This window comes from Phaenicophaeus curvirostris, chromosome 1 (genome assembly GCF_032191515.1).
Source record: "Phaenicophaeus curvirostris isolate KB17595 chromosome 1, BPBGC_Pcur_1.0, whole genome shotgun sequence".
Lineage (NCBI taxonomy): Eukaryota > Metazoa > Chordata > Aves > Cuculiformes > Cuculidae > Phaenicophaeus > Phaenicophaeus curvirostris.
In genome coordinates, this window is record NC_091392.1 from 48,105,874 (window position 1) to 48,123,599 (window position 17,726).

Genomic DNA, 17,726 nt, shown 5'->3' on the forward strand with positions numbered 1-17,726 from the left:
TCTAAACGGAGGTGGGGTAGGAGGGACTTAGAACCAGGAGGGGCATAATGACAGAAATCACTCATGAGTCACAAACACAGCACCTTTTATACTTGGACTTGACAATAATAAAGGTCTTTTCCAACTTAACAATAATGAATGTTACCCTGCTTCTTGATCTCCTCTTTCCACCAACTAGCTTCATAAAGCGATTGTATTGCTCTTCTTGATTTGAGAGGTCTCTAATTTTTCTGATTTCTTCTTCTCTCTTTCTTCTCTCCTCCTCCTCTTCTTGTTTCCTGAGGTCTTCCTCTTTCTGACGCCTGTCTTGTTCCCTTTGCTGCTGTGTCTTCTTTGATGGTGCCTGTTTCCTCAAAGCTTGCTTGGCTTTAAATAAAAAGATAGATGATTAACTCCACCCTACCTAAATGATTCTCCTCAATCCTAGATTCTCTAAGAGGTTTGAGTAGATGCAAAGCTTTTTAGAAGGACTAAAGGCTTAATGCCTAATGTTTCACATAAGATGTATTTCATTTCAGAGGTCGTGCCATTGGCAGCCATTTCAGTAACATTAGAACTTACACGTAGTGCTAGTTTTTTTTGCTGAATGTGGTTTTGTACTGGCTTTGATCTTCTGCGTCACACTTTTAGTTTTTGTTAGTTTTTCCTTGCTTTCCTTCATCACCTGTTGTTCTTTTTGCTGCCATTTTTTACTAGCAGACTGAAGCGCAAGAAGCCGAAGTTCCAATTCAGACATCTCCTCCTCCTCATCCAGCAGCTTCTTCAGAAGAGAAGGAAGGATAAGACACGAAGTCAAGAAATATAACTTAGTAATTTTAAGTCTTTTGAAGTCTGTCCCAAAATTTTTACCAGGAGAAAGTTTAAAAAATGTACTGTACTGTTAAGTCTTATTGCTTAAGAACAAACTGCTTTTATTACAGAAATATTCCTCAACTGCAATTTGGAAAAAGCCACCCAAGTATCACAATGCAATTATGTCTCGTATACGGAGGAATACTGTCTTACCTTTTCAGACGGAGCATCTGAACTGCTAAGCTTTCGCCCTGATGCTTGTTCTTTGTCTTCTGCACCTTCCGAAAGAAAAATGCCATATTTTTGAGCAAGTTGTTTCACATGAAACGGAGCCACGTTAAAATGATGTGCAGAATTTAATCCACAGAAATTTATTTCATCAGTATTATTGGTACATAGTGTAAAACAGTAGTTATATGCATAAAAGCACTTTAATAAATGTTAATATAAACTTGGTATATCTGATGAAATCCACATCATTGTGATGACATAAGCCTAAGGCAAGATCTGTCATATTTTGATAATTCTCTGTCTTAAAGCTGATACATACTTACACAACAAGCAAGGAAAAACAGATTTAGAGACAAAGGGAAAAGACTACTTCTTGCCATGTGTTTTCTGCTATCACCTCATAACAGCTGCTGTCCTGAGCATCTCAGAGTCCACTGGCAGCAATTTTGAGTAATTGGTCAGTCTTCTGCAGAATTACATATAAAGGCCTAAAGCTGCCCTAAGAACACACTTGCTCAATTTCTTGGCAAAGGGAAAAAATAGTTACCCTATGGCAAGGAATAATAAATAGTAATGCTAAACATTAAGATGTTAGCATATTAATTTGTTAGACTGTCCAAAAGCCATATATCCATCTGATTATTACATACTGTATATATACACACATTAACATATTCTATTTTATATATAACATACATAATGCTGTATATTATATATACACTATAATTTAATCATCATATCCAAAAAGAATATTAATCTATTTAGTCCGAAATATAATCAACCCAACTTTCAGAGTTAGTTGCTCAGCATTAGGCTATAAAAATGATCTAGTCATGAAGCCTCTTCAGACTGCAAAGCAGCATGACACAGCAGGGCTTGCTTAGCATTAGTAGCTGAATTTGTGAAGCCTTAAGCCGCAAGCTGTGCACTTTCACCCAGATACAATAAACTTATGCTGAACTTCTACTGAGCCGCACACAAGACGGCCCCAGAGCCAGTTCAAGCCACAAGGACCTACAACCAGCTGCAAACCGTAAAAATAAGAAAAGAGACAGCCTGCCTAGAGACAAGAAAAGAACCCAATAAAGGACAAGATCACCCCAGCCTCTAAACCACCACTGGACCAACCATCCCATAGACAGCACATGAAGAGCACATGGAGGGTGAGAACTTATACTCTAAGGGTATCATTTCCCAGTGATTTCTTTGTTCAGGGTTCCTCTCTGCAGACAGCCAGCCTGAGCTGTAACCTGATGCTGTACCACCAATAAATTAGCCTGAAGTAATTTCTGTCTTAGACTCTGCCTTGGGAAACCTAGGATGGAAGAAACAAACTTCTTTAACACTAATAACTTAATATAATTTATAGCAAAATTTGATTATATTTATAAAATTTATATATAACCATATTATCTACGTTTGTGTACATCAGAAGGAGGAAAGAAACATTTGGAGAGAAGCAAGAGATCTTTTCCTATATTAGCCTTTCTTCAAAGAGAGATTCTTTCCCACAATTCAAACTGATAGTAAAATCAGTTTGCACTTCATACAGCTAATACCCTTCCCAGCATTTTATTAAAAGTCACATTCAGAAAGGTGCTATTTAAAAAAGACCTTATACCTAAACTAAAAAAGTACACTGCAAATCCTGAAGGCCTTCCTACTTGCATATGCATGCATCTTTTAAAAGCACACATAAAAGAAAGAATCTAATCCCCATATGTACTCTGAAAGGAAGATAAAAAATGTTATTACATTAAGCAAAGATCCTAACCCTTCATTCCACGTGGATGGAAGTAGGATGAAGTCTGATAGAAGTAGGAAGACACAGGTTGTACAGTAGTTTCTGCAATGCAGACAGACATATGCAGGGACATACTACACAAACTAAAATGCTTTTTCAAACCAGAAGGGCAGCAAGGGAAGGTACAGTAAAGCCTCTGTCAGAGCAGTGGAACCACAATGAATCATTTTTAGAGACAAACTTCCCTGAGTTTTAAGGCAAGTTCAGCTTCAGCAGGTTTGGAAAAACATGGAGTACATGAATTAAAAATAGATACAATGGGAAAAACAATTTTGCATGTTTCCCAATACGTGCAAAACCAAGCAATATACATTCACTCAAGATACATAAATCTGCAATAACTGAAGTTAGCTGGGTTTTTCTGCTTTCAAAACCTGTATTACATCATCACTCACATAAAAATGATCGGAAAGCACACAGATTATGTCACACATCTAAGTGGTGCGCAAAAATTAAGATGCTTTTAACATAGATGCTGTAACATCTATTTTCACTGTAATATGAACTCTATTTTCAACTTTAGTACTTCACAGTTCTGAAGTCGGGGTATTTTTGAAACTTTTTTTCTTTTTAAATAGCTCTTTCACTCCCGCCTTGCTATGTTCTCTTCCTGCAAGCTATTGTTTTTTTTCCTAAGGTCAATACGTATTTGTTTTCCTCATGTCTGCCAGTAAAAACTACATTACCTCCTAAAGAAGACCAGAACCTGAGTTTTTTTAATTTTTTTTTTTTTAATTAATAATAAAGACAAGAGGAAAAATACCTAAAATGAGGTGGGGGTTTACTAGTTTTCTCTTTCAAGTTTCTTTACAGGCTTAGTCTTCTATATTGTCATTCTCGACTTACATATAAATCATTCTGACTTTCACCATTCTAGTCCTATCTTTCCTCATACTCCAACTAATTATTCACCTGTATTATTAATCATCCACTTACTACTTTGTCTCTTCCCACTCAAACTGGTAGTTTACACACACTGACAAATTAGGTAACCCAAGATGACAAGTGATATTCAAAAGCACACTCACTCTCAGTCACAGCAAACACTAGAACAAGATGTTGCCTCAGAATAGGACATTTAACATAATTGCTTTATTCTGATGTAAATTTAAAGCTAAGCTCAAGGACTTTTACCACGTCTCAGCTGGACAAAACTAACTGGTTCATACATCTGAGCAATTCTTCTCTTCGACCTGCAGTTCAGAACCAAGGAATTACATAAAACAGGAATCAGGTACACTAAACCTATGAAGTAAAATTTTACCTAACACCTAATAAACAACAGGTAATCACAAACAACAGAACTTCATAAGCTGAACCAACCTTACGAGTATTTACCTTGGCCAGATTCTGCAACTTCAGATTTTTGTGACGGCTGTTTCGTTCCTTCTTTGACTTTCTTCAACCTGCTCCTCTCAGCTGGAGTAGGCAGTTTTTGTCTGAGAGGTTTCAGTTGAAATGCCTGAAAGCCTATAACCGGAATTTTCTCCTCAGGAGATACTTCTTTTACAGCATCTGTTGTAATACTGTCGTTTTCCACAGTTACTTGGTCTTCAGTGTTCACTTTATCATCACCTTGTTCATTTTCCTCCTTGTTGCTCAAAGCCAGTCTTTCATCTTTATTAATGCATTCAAGCTCTAACTGTATCTGCTTGTACTTCAAGAGCAAATCCTCAAAACTTTCTTCCACAGAGTTTTCATTTTTAGAAGAGTAGTTCTGCTTTCTAGATGGGGACCTTCCAAAAGTTTTGGCTGAATTACTGGTCAAGAAAATTAAGACACATATACATATAACCTTAAAACAGCGGCGAAGACTAAATTATGACAAACAAGTTAAAATCATTCTTGCATTTTAATTTTACCTTCATATTACCTTGAAAAATATCCCTTATAAATATAAGCAGCCTGCCAAAGATGTATCCATTACTATATATACACAGCTTAAATAAACATTTTCTTAAACCAACAATTGAAAATACCCTACTTATTACAAGAATTTCACGAACTGTTGAGAAGTCTCATTCCTGGGAAGATTTTGTAAGCAAGCGACAACAGCTGTAATGCTGAGAAGATTCCTTATCACAAAGTGTAAGTCAGACTTCCCGAGTTTGTAACTCGGGTATTGATTCTCCATCTGACAGCCTGAAAAAGACACGGTATATTCATTCTCACTCATTTTATCCTTTACTAAAATGCCAAGATCTAGCCACAGCACAATCACACATTGCAGGAACTGTAGCTCAGGTGAGGTAATACACAGGATAATCAACAATTGAATGAAAAAAAAAGTGTCTAAAGACTCACAATCAAAACATTTAAAAAATGCTACAAGAGGACAGGGAATTACTGATTACTCAGAAATGGTTATCTATGCAGACGCAAGCGACAGATCTTCTTGGCAACATGTTGCCCGAAGCAAGCAATGGAAATATTCTTAAGCAGCTGCATCCAGAATAAAAGTTCTCACTACCAGAGATTCACTTTCCCTTATGTTAACCTAACACTGCCCCGTAAAATGACGGTGCTTGGAGGGAAATCTTTAAGGATACTGATTCAGCTTTGACTTGTTCTACTTTCAGTATCAACCCCGCTGTGGTAACAGCCAATTCACACCCAGCTATGTGAAATGCTTATTCATCAATGTCATCTCTTAAAATAATAAACAGAGTAAAATGGGTGTCCTCTGAATGCAGTCAAACTGAATCCAGAGGAAGATAATGTTATATATGTGTCTTCCGCTCACAATGCACATAAACAACTTGAATGTTCAGCTCTGTCAACTTCTACCATAAATATGAACAATCATGGTATGTATCCTACAAAAAAAAGTTCTGCAATGTCAGGAAATGCTTTGCTATACAATGCTTTTTTAGGCTTCAGCACAAAAAAAAAATATGGAGACTAGTAAAGATTAACAACATAAAATCCAGAAGGCCATCAATCTATAAATATACTAGAAATAAGAGAAAACACTAAGAGCTGTTTGCAGGATAACATGATATTACATAATAAGCCTATCCGCCAAATTCACTTCCAACATGTTTCTACTTCCAAAAGAACAACTACATTTGTGATTTTCTGAGTTACAGGAAAGTCTGAAGCTAAGTGATTTTAAATAGTTTATAAAAATGAGATTTTATATTGAAATATTTCAATAGCTTCTGGAGTCAACTAGAGTTTGGTAACTAGACAAAACTTTGAGAATTTTTTTTTTGTGCTCGGAATAAAATTGCTAGAGCTTCCACAATGCTGTTAATCAGAAACTCTGGTTTTCACACATGAAGAATTTTTATACACGGTTCTACACACAAAATGCAAGATTACAATGACTGCTATGAAAGGCAGACAGGCACATGTATATTAAAACAGTTGTTCTTCAAATAACTACAGAAAATTCATTCTACAACCAAAGAAGAAACAAACTGAAGAAACCAGGGAGTTAGAAGTGATGAAAAATGCACAGTAGAAAGAGTTCAAAATTCACCACAAACAGCAAGCCACATTTTGGTCCCATATTTCAGACTCAAAATTCCACAGTCCCCTACACAAGAATTTTTGCAGAATGACTAATCAACAGCTTCATATTAAAGTTGCTAGAAATTAAAAGAGAAAAGCTTGTTCAAAGCTAATACCCAAAGAAAAGTAACAAGCACTCCTGAAGTGTTCCACCATGTCGTTTACTCTACATATACTTCTACAAAGAATTTTGCAAAGTACTAATTCCAAGGATAAAGAAAAAAAGCCACCTCTCTCTCGGCAGATATTTAAAATGTTTCACTTTACTGGGGGAATTCTAAATACCAGTCCTGGCCACAAGCCTCCTTGTACCAGCTGATGTGAAGGTCTCTTGAGGTCATATGCCCATGAACTATGCCCCTACTCCATTAATATTAGTAACATGTAGGTACCTTAATATTTATGAATACTGTAATTAGATACCCTTGCCACCTAAGGGATTTAATATATACAGAAAAGAATTTAAATTTCGAGAGAAAAATCACAGGCCTTTCTTAACTATATGATCCATAAACAACTGAATATCATTTATTAAAGAGCAATATTATTAGAACCTTTTCTATCATGTTTGAATAGAAGACCGTATCTTAAGTATCAGAAAAAAAAATGTTTTCTGCTTTAAATTGAAAATGAATTATCCCTTTCTGAATGCTCCTTTAGTTAAAAGGGAGAAGGAGACTACATTAGTATTAACAAGCATTGCAAGGTCTATTTAGTATTACCAGTGTGTTTGCCCTGCAAATTACTCACTACACACAAAGTACCTACTTAATTGTACTCAGACCACCACCGTGAATTAAAAAACTTTAAAATCCATTTTCAGCATTAGAAGCATCCTTGTGGGAAAAGAACAGAAGACTGGCAAAGAGTACTGCAAACACGCTCAAGTGACTTGCAGTTGGGGTGTAGAAGAACACATATATCATATAAACCACTTCTTAGTGTTGTGAGCGCAACAAATAGAACTTCTGTGCTTCAACAACATAGGCCTGTGACAGATTTAGAGGCAGCCCATCAAATGCGCTTGAGTTTCCTGCTCTGTTGTGGGAAAGATCAAAGCACAGTGGCAAACTACGCCTGCACAAATCCCTGAAGTGTAAGTGAAAACAACAGGTCTGGTAACTCTCTAGCAAAGACGGAGCTCCACAGTACCTGCATACATACTTATGTGCCTCTGCCTGGGTGCTGCTTCAGAGATCACCCAGTTCACAATGTAATAAAAATAAATGTACTCTTTGCATTCCATCCGTGGTTTTGTGGTTATTCCTGCATGCTGCCTGTGTTAGCTCACAGTCATCCTGTACAGCCCTGGGAAAAAAAATCACATCTTCACTTGCTGCCTCTTGAGATAAGATCCTTGAATAAAAAGTTGTTATGAAGACTTTTTAAATGCTGTAACTTTACCAGATGAGATTCAATACAAACATATCTATTACTAGCTTACATGCTGAATCCACATTTAACAAAATTAATAACATGGATGAATAATATGGATAAATAATATTTAAAATAACACAAGGACTCAATGAGTAGCTTTCAAAGCCTTAAGTGCTGGCACAAGTAGAAAACATCCCAGTTCCTGAGAGCAACCATCACAGTCAAGCAAACACACATCCTTTGACTACTGGTAAGGAGGACAATAAAACACTTAAAAGATTCTAGAGAATAAGTTTTAACCACTAGTTCTCTCACTCAGCATTTTTCATGCCTGTCTACATTTTCAGTTAGGCAACAATGCTGTTACATCAAGTTTCAGTACCAGGCTGCCCCTAAATTAAATTTGGCATCAGTTCTTTATGCTTTTTTCTACAGCAAACCTGAAAAAGGACAGGAACTTTTTCTACCACTTTCATAGTTCCTACTCCTAAAAGGAGGAAATATGAGCACTCCAGAAGTCACATAACTAAGGGCAATCAGTGGAGAACATCCAAAAAGTAATGCTAGGTGTGGTGCCATAGAGAAATAGAGCTTTCCTATGTTACGTAAACTCCCATATCAACCACATTCTGTGCACAAAGCCCCAGTTCAACTTAGGCTGAGCTTTAAAGTGAGCTTTAGCTTCCAAAGAGCTGGAAGCAAAACCGAAAGAAACAGTGTATTCCCTCACTGCCCAATAAGGAAAATTAACAAGCTTAAGGTTTTAGCTTTACAACTGTGACACTCCAATTACATACATTAAGACTGCCACTCCAAAGACTGACCCAGTTTCACAATATGTTCACTTCGGGCTAGAAAAGCAGCCACCTAGGATCCAATCGATCAAGGCTTTGTTTCGAGCTACACTTTTTCCCTACGTAGGGCCAATCGACCAGGTCGCAAGACAAATCACAGCAGTAATCCGGCTTCCTGGCAGCCTCTCCTTGAGCGGGAGGGCCCGCTGCCCCAGTCAACCCCTGGAACTGGAAGGGGAGCCTCCCTCTCCGTTACCTCTGTACAGCTGTCCTAGTGCCAGAGGGAAAAGCGTCCCTTCCCAGGGCTTTGGGCCACGTTAGGCGACACCGACACACCCAGACCCACCCCAGCCGCACGGCCTCCCCGCCTCTGCTCCCTCTCACGTCTCAAGGATACATTTTCGAGGCGAGGGCTCCCTCCAGCCCTGCCCGCTACCGAATCCGGCGCCGCCTCCCCCTCCGGGCGGCCTCCCCGGGGGGTTGCCTCCCCGGTCGCTGCCGCCGCGGCTCCTATCCCAGCGCCCTCCGCCCCGGTAGGGCCGGCCTCGGAAGCGGAATCGGTCCAGGGCGTTGTGGCTGCGCTCCCAGAAAGAGAGCCGGGGCCCCGTCTCGCCATGCGCGCCCGGCGGCAGCCGCGGCGCCGGCCGGAACGAGTCCTTGGGCCGGTACCCGCCGCGGCCGTGCGGGGGCCCCATCTCCGGCGGGGGCTGGTGCCGCGAGCGGGGGAAGGGCCGGCCCGAGGAGGAGGAGGAGAGGGAGAAGCCCCCGCGGAGGCCGGGGGGCGGCCTGCGCCTCGAGTAGGGCCTGCTGCTCGCGGGGCCGCCGCCGCGCTCCGAGCCTCCGCCGCCGTACGGCCGGAAGCCGCTATTGTCATCGTCGCTGATTTCGCCGTCTTCCAGCTCCCCTTCTTCCTTCGGGGAGAGCCCGCTAGGATCCAGCGCCGCCTCCGAGGGCGCGGTGGCCGCCTCCGCGGCCGCCATCGGAGCCCGGCCCGGCCCTACGGTCTCAGCGAGGCCGCTCCGCTCCCTGCGCACGGGGGGCCCGACACGCCCCGGCGCGCGCAGGATCTCGCGAGATTTCGCTCCCCGCCGCCCCCCCAACACCACATCTTTGTACCCGGAGGTGCAGCGCGTGAAAGGTAAGGGAACGGAGACACGCGCGCCGCGCGCGGGGGGTTCTGGGTATTGTAGTTTTGAGCTCGTGGCCAGGCCCGGGGCAGGGAAGGCTGGGGGCTCTGCCGATAGCGGGGCGGGCGCCATGTTGGTAGCGGAGGCGAGGGGGGAGGCAGCCATCTTGTCGGAGGGAAGCGAGGCGGGGCGCAGCGATGGCGGGCGGCTGTGGCGCGGCGGGCTGCGCTGTCCTCTGGCACGGCAGCGTCGACGGCAGCTTCCCTCAGCGCTGCCAGAGGCAGCGCCAGCCCTGACGCCTCGTGCTCGCGTAGAATCGTTAGGGGTGGAAAAGACCCCTAAGGTCATCGAGTCCAACCATCAGCCCAGCACTACCACGCCTACTAAACCACGTCCTCTAGTGCCACATCGACACGTTGAAGGAAGAAATGATTTGCTGGTCGAAGGAGGTGATTCTCCCCCTCTATTCCTCTCTTGTAAGACTTCACCTGGAGTACTGTACCCAGGTCTGGAATCTTCAACACAAGGAGGATATCAAATGTTGGAACGGGTACAGAGGAGGGCTACAAAGATGATCTAAGGGCTGGAGCATGTGCTATAGAAGGACAGGCTGAGAGGGCTGGGCTTGTTCAGCCTGGAGAAGAGAATGCTTCAAGGAGACCTTATAGCGACCTTTTAGTACCTGAAGGGGCTACAAGAAAGCTGGAGAGGGGCTGCTTATAAAGGTTGGAGTGATAGGACTGGGGGTAATGAGTATAAACTGGAGAGGGGCACATTTAGACTAGACATTAGGAAGAATTTCTCCACCATGAGAGTTGTGAGGCGCTGGCACAGGTTGCCCAGGGAAGTTGTGGCTGCCCCATCCTTGGAGGTGTTCACGGCCAGGTTGGATGGAGCCTTGGGCAGCCTGGTCTAGTGGGAGGTGTCCCTGCCCACGGCAGGGGTGTTGCTAGTGGATGATCTGTAAGATTCCTTCCAACTTAAACTATTCTATGATGCTATAATTCTAAGTTGCTAATCTATGTTTGAACATCATGTATAGATTTTGTGATTTTAGAACTAAAATGTAAGATTAGCTTGAGTAATAACTTTTAGACTTTTAGCTAACCTATGCCTGGATACTTATGCTTAACTAAGGACTTTTAACAAGGCTGTGGTTAGAAAAAATAGGTAAGAGTGTGACTGTATCTAATTAAGCCAGATAACAAGGACTACTGCAATGATAAGACAAAGAAGAACCAGTTAGGGCTAGATGCAACCTTGAAGAGGTGCCCAAGGAGTCTAAGAGCACACGCAAGAAGGGGAGTTGAAAAGTTCAGTTGTGAGGAAGATGTACAGCTGTCATCCCAAGACCCCAAAGGAGATCTCCAGAGGGCAGAGCTCAGGTGCCAAGGGGAGAAAACTTACATAAATGAATTCCAGGAACTGATTATAATAGGCACACCTATTCCAGAAAAAAATAATGAATATGCAGCATGTTTTCCAGAATCTATATGTGTATATACACATATAAATATATATGTATATTTAACCAGTATAAAAATCACGTACTTAGCCTCAATAATTGCACACCCTAGGCAGAATCATCCCCAGTGTGCCCAGCACTGCACAATAAAGGATACCTGCTTAATAATCAGATTTGCGTTGATTATTGAGTTTGGCTTTTCCCAGTGTCAGCGTCTTTTGAATGCCTCCAGGGATGGTGACTACACCACTTACCTGGCAGCCTGTTTCAAGGCTTCACTCTTTCCATGAAGACATTCTTCCTAAATAGCCAATGTAAGCCTCCCCTGGCACAACTTGAGCCTCTAGTATATGCTCTTTCCCCTGAGCCGCAGACTGTTTCTCCATTGCTGGGGCCTGTATCCTGCCACCCACAAATGGTGCACAGGCTGCTAAACAAGGAAAAGCAGTGGGTGTTGTGGCAGTGCCCAGTACACTGGTAGGAACCACTACCTTCCCAGCTCCCTCCTAGGAGCTAAAAAGCTGTTACAATGTTTACAAGGGAGGTTACTGGGAAGCTATCCTGTCCTCTAATTGCTTTGAAGTTCAGATTAGCCCTAATGGCTTCAGTGACAGAAGTGAAAAGTAACCATTAGAGAGTGTAAAGCAATTACATAAACTCCTTAAATAATTTGGTTTAATTTCAGTTTTCTTAATTTTTTTATTCTGATGATACCTTGTTTGTCTCAGGGACTTTGCCTCTTAACAGGGTGTTGTCAGGTCAGCAGAGACAGCTTTCTTGGGTAGAAGGAGAAATCTTTTAAATAAAGCCTTTCAGCCTTTCTAAGTCAAATTGTTGTCTCCTGGAAAACTCACAAAACTTGGCTTTTAAAACTTGTAGCACAGTCCCTGAGAGTTCCTTTGCAATGATCACACATGCTAAATGTCCTTGCAGACTTGCCACGGTTCTCAAACTCAGAGTAAGGCTGCTGCATTTTTGTGCTTTTCCTGAGGGTGAATTATGAAGGTTTTATTTTCAGCAAAGAGTGTGCTACAAAAGCAGAAATATAAAAATTAAAATTCAGTATCATGTAACTATTTTTTTTCTTCTTTTCTAACTAGATTTTCTTAAGATCCAACAAGAATAGGAGAGTAGATAATGCATGTACTTTGTAAAGGCCAAAATGTTGTGCCAAACAGACTTACTTTTCTTTGCTCAGAATACTTTGCATCCTCTTATTTTGACCTCACTGGCCAAACTACATGATTTAGAAAGGATACTGTTCCAATAATTTGACCTCATACAAAACTCAGGGTAGAATAATGGAGTGTGTATATCATGTCCTATATTTCTGGGTTTTTTACTAGATTTAAACCAGTGTGAATTCTATTAAGATATGCACAAGGGAAAATGAAGCAAGATAAAAGTTGGGTTTGGGGTTTTTTTAAGCAGGTATCACTCATGCTACAGTTATTTATGTCAGTTCTATTCAAGTAGATGTTATCTCTAGAAATCATGCTTCGTTGGTGGCTTATACTATTTTGCATACCCCACAGTACTAAAAACATCAGCAAATATGACACAAGACCTACTGAAAACTTCCTGAAGTCGCAGCTGGAAGTCAGGTAGGTTTCTTAAGCAGTGCTAGGTGCCTGTGCGCATGTCTGAAATCTGATCCACTGTAGTTACAAAGACCTTTCAATATCACGACATCTAAGCTGCAGAAATTGCGCTCCCTGCGGTCATTGCTTACTTGGGCATCCCAGAGATATGCATATATCTGGTTCCCGTTAACTTTGTACTGTTACCTTTATTTATAAGTATTTTCGCACATCAGAAGGAAAATAGTATCAGCATCTTTTAAAGCATCTTTAAAGGAATTAAAATGTATCTAGAACTGTAAGGTACTGGCAAAAAAGCAGCAGCTCTTTGTGAGGTTAACCTGATGTGGATATTGGCACTTTGTTGATTCTTAGTCTATGTTCGCCTACAGTTCATCTAACAAGAATGCTGAATTTGTTCCAAAAATGCTTTATGATAAATTTCTAGCTGAGATATTTAACCATCAGAAAAAGAAGATCCTGCAAATCTTGCAGTGGTTTTGCATATCCTATGGTATCATACATCCCTTTTGTTTCAGTCATGGTACTGCTTGGTTTTTTTCTCTCTAGATTTATTTTATGACTAAATTTTCAGGAAGAAGTAGATTCCTCGATTGTGTTCTTCACTGTTAATAATCAGGGAAATTTGTAATGTTAACTTCTATAAAGGGGACAAAATGGCATGTGTAAAAAGAATATGTTGGTCCAACAGTTTTGGTATCTATGCATTTGAACATGATGCTGTAAACATTTGAAAACTGCAAGGGAGCTGCCATTCAAAGAGAAGGTATTCAGAAACTGCCACCTCATACAGGGAAAGAATAATAGCCCCGGATTTTTCAGTCTCTGAGATAGCTTGTCTTTTTTGAGACTATTCAGATGGAGAGACAACAAATATTGAACAGCTGTGGTTACATTGCTGATACAACAAGATCCAAAACATCCCCGTGGGAGCCACAGGTATGCTAATGTACCACAAAATAAATGACTCCCAAGGAAATATATGTAGAAGATGATGTCAACTCACAGTTTTGTGAATTATCAAATAAACATCTAGTATCATTCTGACAATTAATAGTTTTGGTACAATTACTCTCTCCCATGTAGTACGTTGCCTTTGCTTTCAAGCAAAACGTATTCCCAGGGGCAGCTAATCCCAGGTGGTGTGTAGGAGTTGGAGCTTCATGCACACCTGTATTGGATCAACTCGGATCGGTTCCCATTCATTGTCAATGGGGATGACCTTAGACAAGAAATATCTGCCCTTTGGGGATTCAGTCTTTTTTTTTACTTTTTTTTACATCCTATAGGAAGCATGGTGACACCTTCATTAGAATGACAAGGGATATGGGAATATACCCAACATTTTGAAACATCTAAGTCTTTAGCATAATGGTAGGCTAGCTGAAGAAAGGTGTTTTAACAGTCTATGTGAAGATACAAAAACTTTCAACTTTTGAAGGATCAGGGCATCTTTATGGGTTCCATTCTGCTGGTCTTGAGTCATCAGTGTGTCACCTTGGTGTATACCCAAATCTACAGGTTCCCAAGAGTGGCACATTCAGAAGCGTGTTCTGGAAGGACTTCTTTTACCTATGAGTGAATAGTTCTCCCACATTTCATTAGAGCCTTGCAATAGTTCAACCTAACATTGTCAGTCATCTGTAGCTTGAATCAATGTGGTGGCTTAGGTGGGGTATGCAGTAACCTTATTTACTCATTGTAGCTTTATAGGGGGACAGCACATGTTTTTTATGCACGTTGCTCTTATTGTGTTTTAGGGCCAGTGGTAAAGCATTTGGCCATTTAAGGCCTGTTTCTTCACAAATTTTGACCAGTATATTTCTTAAAGAGAGTTCTTCCTTTCAACAGCTCCACAGTGTAAATGCTGTTGGATTCCTAATGCTGGGTAACTTGTCCTGTGAAGTAAGTTCCCCAGCTGCTGTGTGGTACAAGAGATACTCCAAAATGAGTTGTTCTTTCCAAAGCTGCTTGGTGACAGTAGTAGCATCTGCATTTCTACATGGGCAGACGTCTACCCATCCTGGGAAAAGATATATGATTACAAAAATGCATTTATAGTTACAGTCTTTGGGCATCTGTCTACAACTCATTTGTAAAATTACAAAAGGCATCCTGTGGTTTTGGCTGTGCTGCCATTTTGGTGTCGACCCTTCATCTGGTGTTATGGATCAAACAACTAGGACAAGTGTTGCAGTGCTGTTGCGCTCTTACAGAGAAATCTGGCACAAACCAATGTTGTCATACTGCTGCAATCATCTCCCACTTGCCAGTGCAAGCCACCAGGTGGATCACACCAACCAGGTATGGGAAGAGAACCTGAGGTGCAAGGCGGTGGCCATCTGGAGAGCAACACAAGGAGTTGAGGTATAACTGGCAGCCCTGGCACAGCCAGACAGCATTTTCGTCTCCTGGGGCTGGGACCTGTAAGATAGGCAGTTCTGAAAGAGAAGTAAGCAGTGACTGTTCTATTCAAAGGCTGCTGAAAGCATGTTCAGGAGCATGCCAGCCAGAAAAGCCCACTGCCCTTGCAGTTTGATCAGCTAGGCATTTTCTTATCTGACATCATCAAAAGGAAAAACATGAGTTTAGCATTTCGCTGTTGCTAAAAATAACAGTTAATAGTAATGCTAGCAGAAAAGCTCCAACATAGCCAGCTGTTTCGATTGCTTGGGGGGTGATTCCCCTTGTGCAAATAGAGAGACACGAGTCAGGACAACAAGTTCTGTAGTTTGTGAGAAAGAGATAGCTGGAAACAAATAAGTTTCTAGACCACTGAAGGAAGCACAGACAGCACATCCTGCATCTGGATACCCTGTGGAGCCATGGGTACAGGACTCCTCTCCAAAAAGGATTGTCTGGGTTCTGCAGGGGAACACCTCTGAGGTCATTGAGTGGTTCCAGGGGTTGTTCTTTGACAGGAAGACCATTGTGGTGGTCTCCATCAGCAGGGGCAGGACAATGCTCCAGGGTTAAGGACACATCAGCGAGAGAAGTATTAGTTGTTGACAAGAGGTGTTTTCATTGGAAAATATGTTTGTGCAAGTTGGAAATATGCTGAAGTTTCCCTGTGAAGAGGGCTGCAACAGGATAGGGAACAGCAACAAGTTAGGTCATGACCCAGGACGACAGTATTGTGACTTTCTGTGATTTCTTTTATTTCTTTATATTTTTTATATCTATTTATATTTTTTTCTATTTATTTTTTTTTCTATTTGATGTCTTTTTCATACAAGCTGGAACAGACATCTCATTGGACCTGGGCCACTAGGTTGCTGGAGTATTTATGCTATTAAACACATCAACAAGGAAACCAACTACTAGAAAATAAATTACTTATAAAAGTTATATTTTTAAAAAAAGGAGTATGCATGTTACTTCTCAGATGGTAGCTGTGAAAAGTGTTGGGATTGCAGTCCTGGAGAATTAGGCTGATATATAAAGAGGTGTGACATGACCCTCAGTGCTAGGACAACTTTTTCAGCTTTTCTTGCAGCAGTTTACTGTCTTCAGCCTAATCTGAACTATGAATACGTAATAAAATTAAAGAATTTGAAGTGTTTTGTCCAGCTTCAAACATCATTTCTTTACACTATCTTCAGGGGAGCTCTGAAACCTTAACTCGGCAAGAAAACAGAAGTGGAAAGAGATTATATTCATAAAAACCTCAACTTAAAGCACAAAAGGCTAGTATTTTACTGTATGTGCTTCTAAATAAGTGGGCTTGGGTCCAGTCCCTGGCCTCAAGGCCAACTGATGGTTAGGACTGTTGGAGCAATCCATGCTGGAGAGTAAGTTTACAGCTGAGTAGTGTCAATAACAGAGAGGTCAGTGCTTGAGCTGCACCCAGGTCCAATTTATTCAGCAGTACACATTTATTGTCAAAGTCCTCTCTTAGTTAATTGAGAAAGAAAAAATCTCTGCTGGTTGTTTCAGTTCACGTAATGTCAAGTGTCTTCAGAGTAGGGACACACAGCAGAAATCTTTCTATATATTAATAGGAGGAGAGTAGCTACTATTGGCTGAACTTCAATTTTATGTATACAACACCAGTGTCCTGAGACAATGAATCCATGAATATCACCTCATGAGCCATTTATGCAGAAGTTTTCAGTATGTTACATCAGCCAGCAGCTACCAGGGGCCCAATTGTTGCATAGAGAACTTCTCATTACCAGTTATTTTCTAGTGGAACTGTAAGATCAGTTTTCAGGGAAAAAAAAAAATCAGAAGCCCTTCTGTGGCAGTACTGACTCTGGAAGTGTGCTTGAGTTCCTTAGTGGCAACAGAAAACTCTAAAGCCTTTGACAAAAGTCCTTTGGGGTTTGTGTTTTAGGGGGAAAAAAACTTTTTTCTTAATGCAAGTACTTTTTTCCCAAAGACTGCAACAGCTCCAGCATGCCTAAGGCTTACAACTGTTGGCTTAAGAGAAATTAAACATGGATGTTGAAAATATTCACTTTTTATTTGTGTTTTCAGATTTTCCCTGAGAAGATTTTGTTTCAATCCAAATCATTCTCCTTTCTGCATTACCCAATGTCATCAAGAAAAATTAACAAATACAGCAAGACCTGGCAGCTGTGAGATAACCCCCTATTGTATTAGTGATATCCTAGGTTTCTCAAAACTGAACTATCTCAGATTTATGTGGAAAAGCAGAGCACCAAGATTTGTTTATTTCTGTCGTGACCATGCTAGGGAGTAAATACAGATTCCTTTACAGATTAAGAATGCCTTTTTTTTTCCCACAGCAAGTGAAAAGTACAATCTTTTCTGAGATTGAAACAGTGGTACCATAAAGTGTTGCCTACCAGTGATAGGCAGCTCTGCAACTTCAGTACCAATTTATGACACTGGGTGGATCTCCAAAGTCAGGAGAAGAAAAAAAATCTTAGTTGACACTGTCTTGGCATGACAAAAGTGGATTGGGCTCCACCCTGTTCGTTAGCATTTTGATTTCTCCATTTATTCTCTGTTTAATGACAGGATGAATTGCTGTGGCATCACTTTACTTAATGA

The 17,726-nt window shown here is 41.0% G+C and overlaps 1 protein-coding gene across 1 annotated transcript in view; it reads right to left on the minus strand.

Moving 5' to 3' along the window:
- Nucleotides 1-9,515, minus strand: part of ZFC3H1 (zinc finger C3H1-type containing) — a 44,319-nt gene extending 34,804 nt beyond the window's left edge. The window contains exons 1-5 of the mRNA XM_069857475.1: nt 8,912-9,515; nt 4,166-4,579; nt 1,006-1,070; nt 562-760; nt 146-366 (exon numbers count right to left, since the gene is read on the minus strand). Of these exons, the coding sequence (XP_069713576.1) occupies nt 146-366; nt 562-760; nt 1,006-1,070; nt 4,166-4,579; nt 8,912-9,494 (1,482 nt within the window). The 5' untranslated portion in view covers nt 9,495-9,515. The remainder of the gene's footprint in view (nt 1-145; nt 367-561; nt 761-1,005; nt 1,071-4,165; nt 4,580-8,911) is intronic.
- Between the last annotated feature and the right edge of the window lie 8,211 nt (nt 9,516-17,726).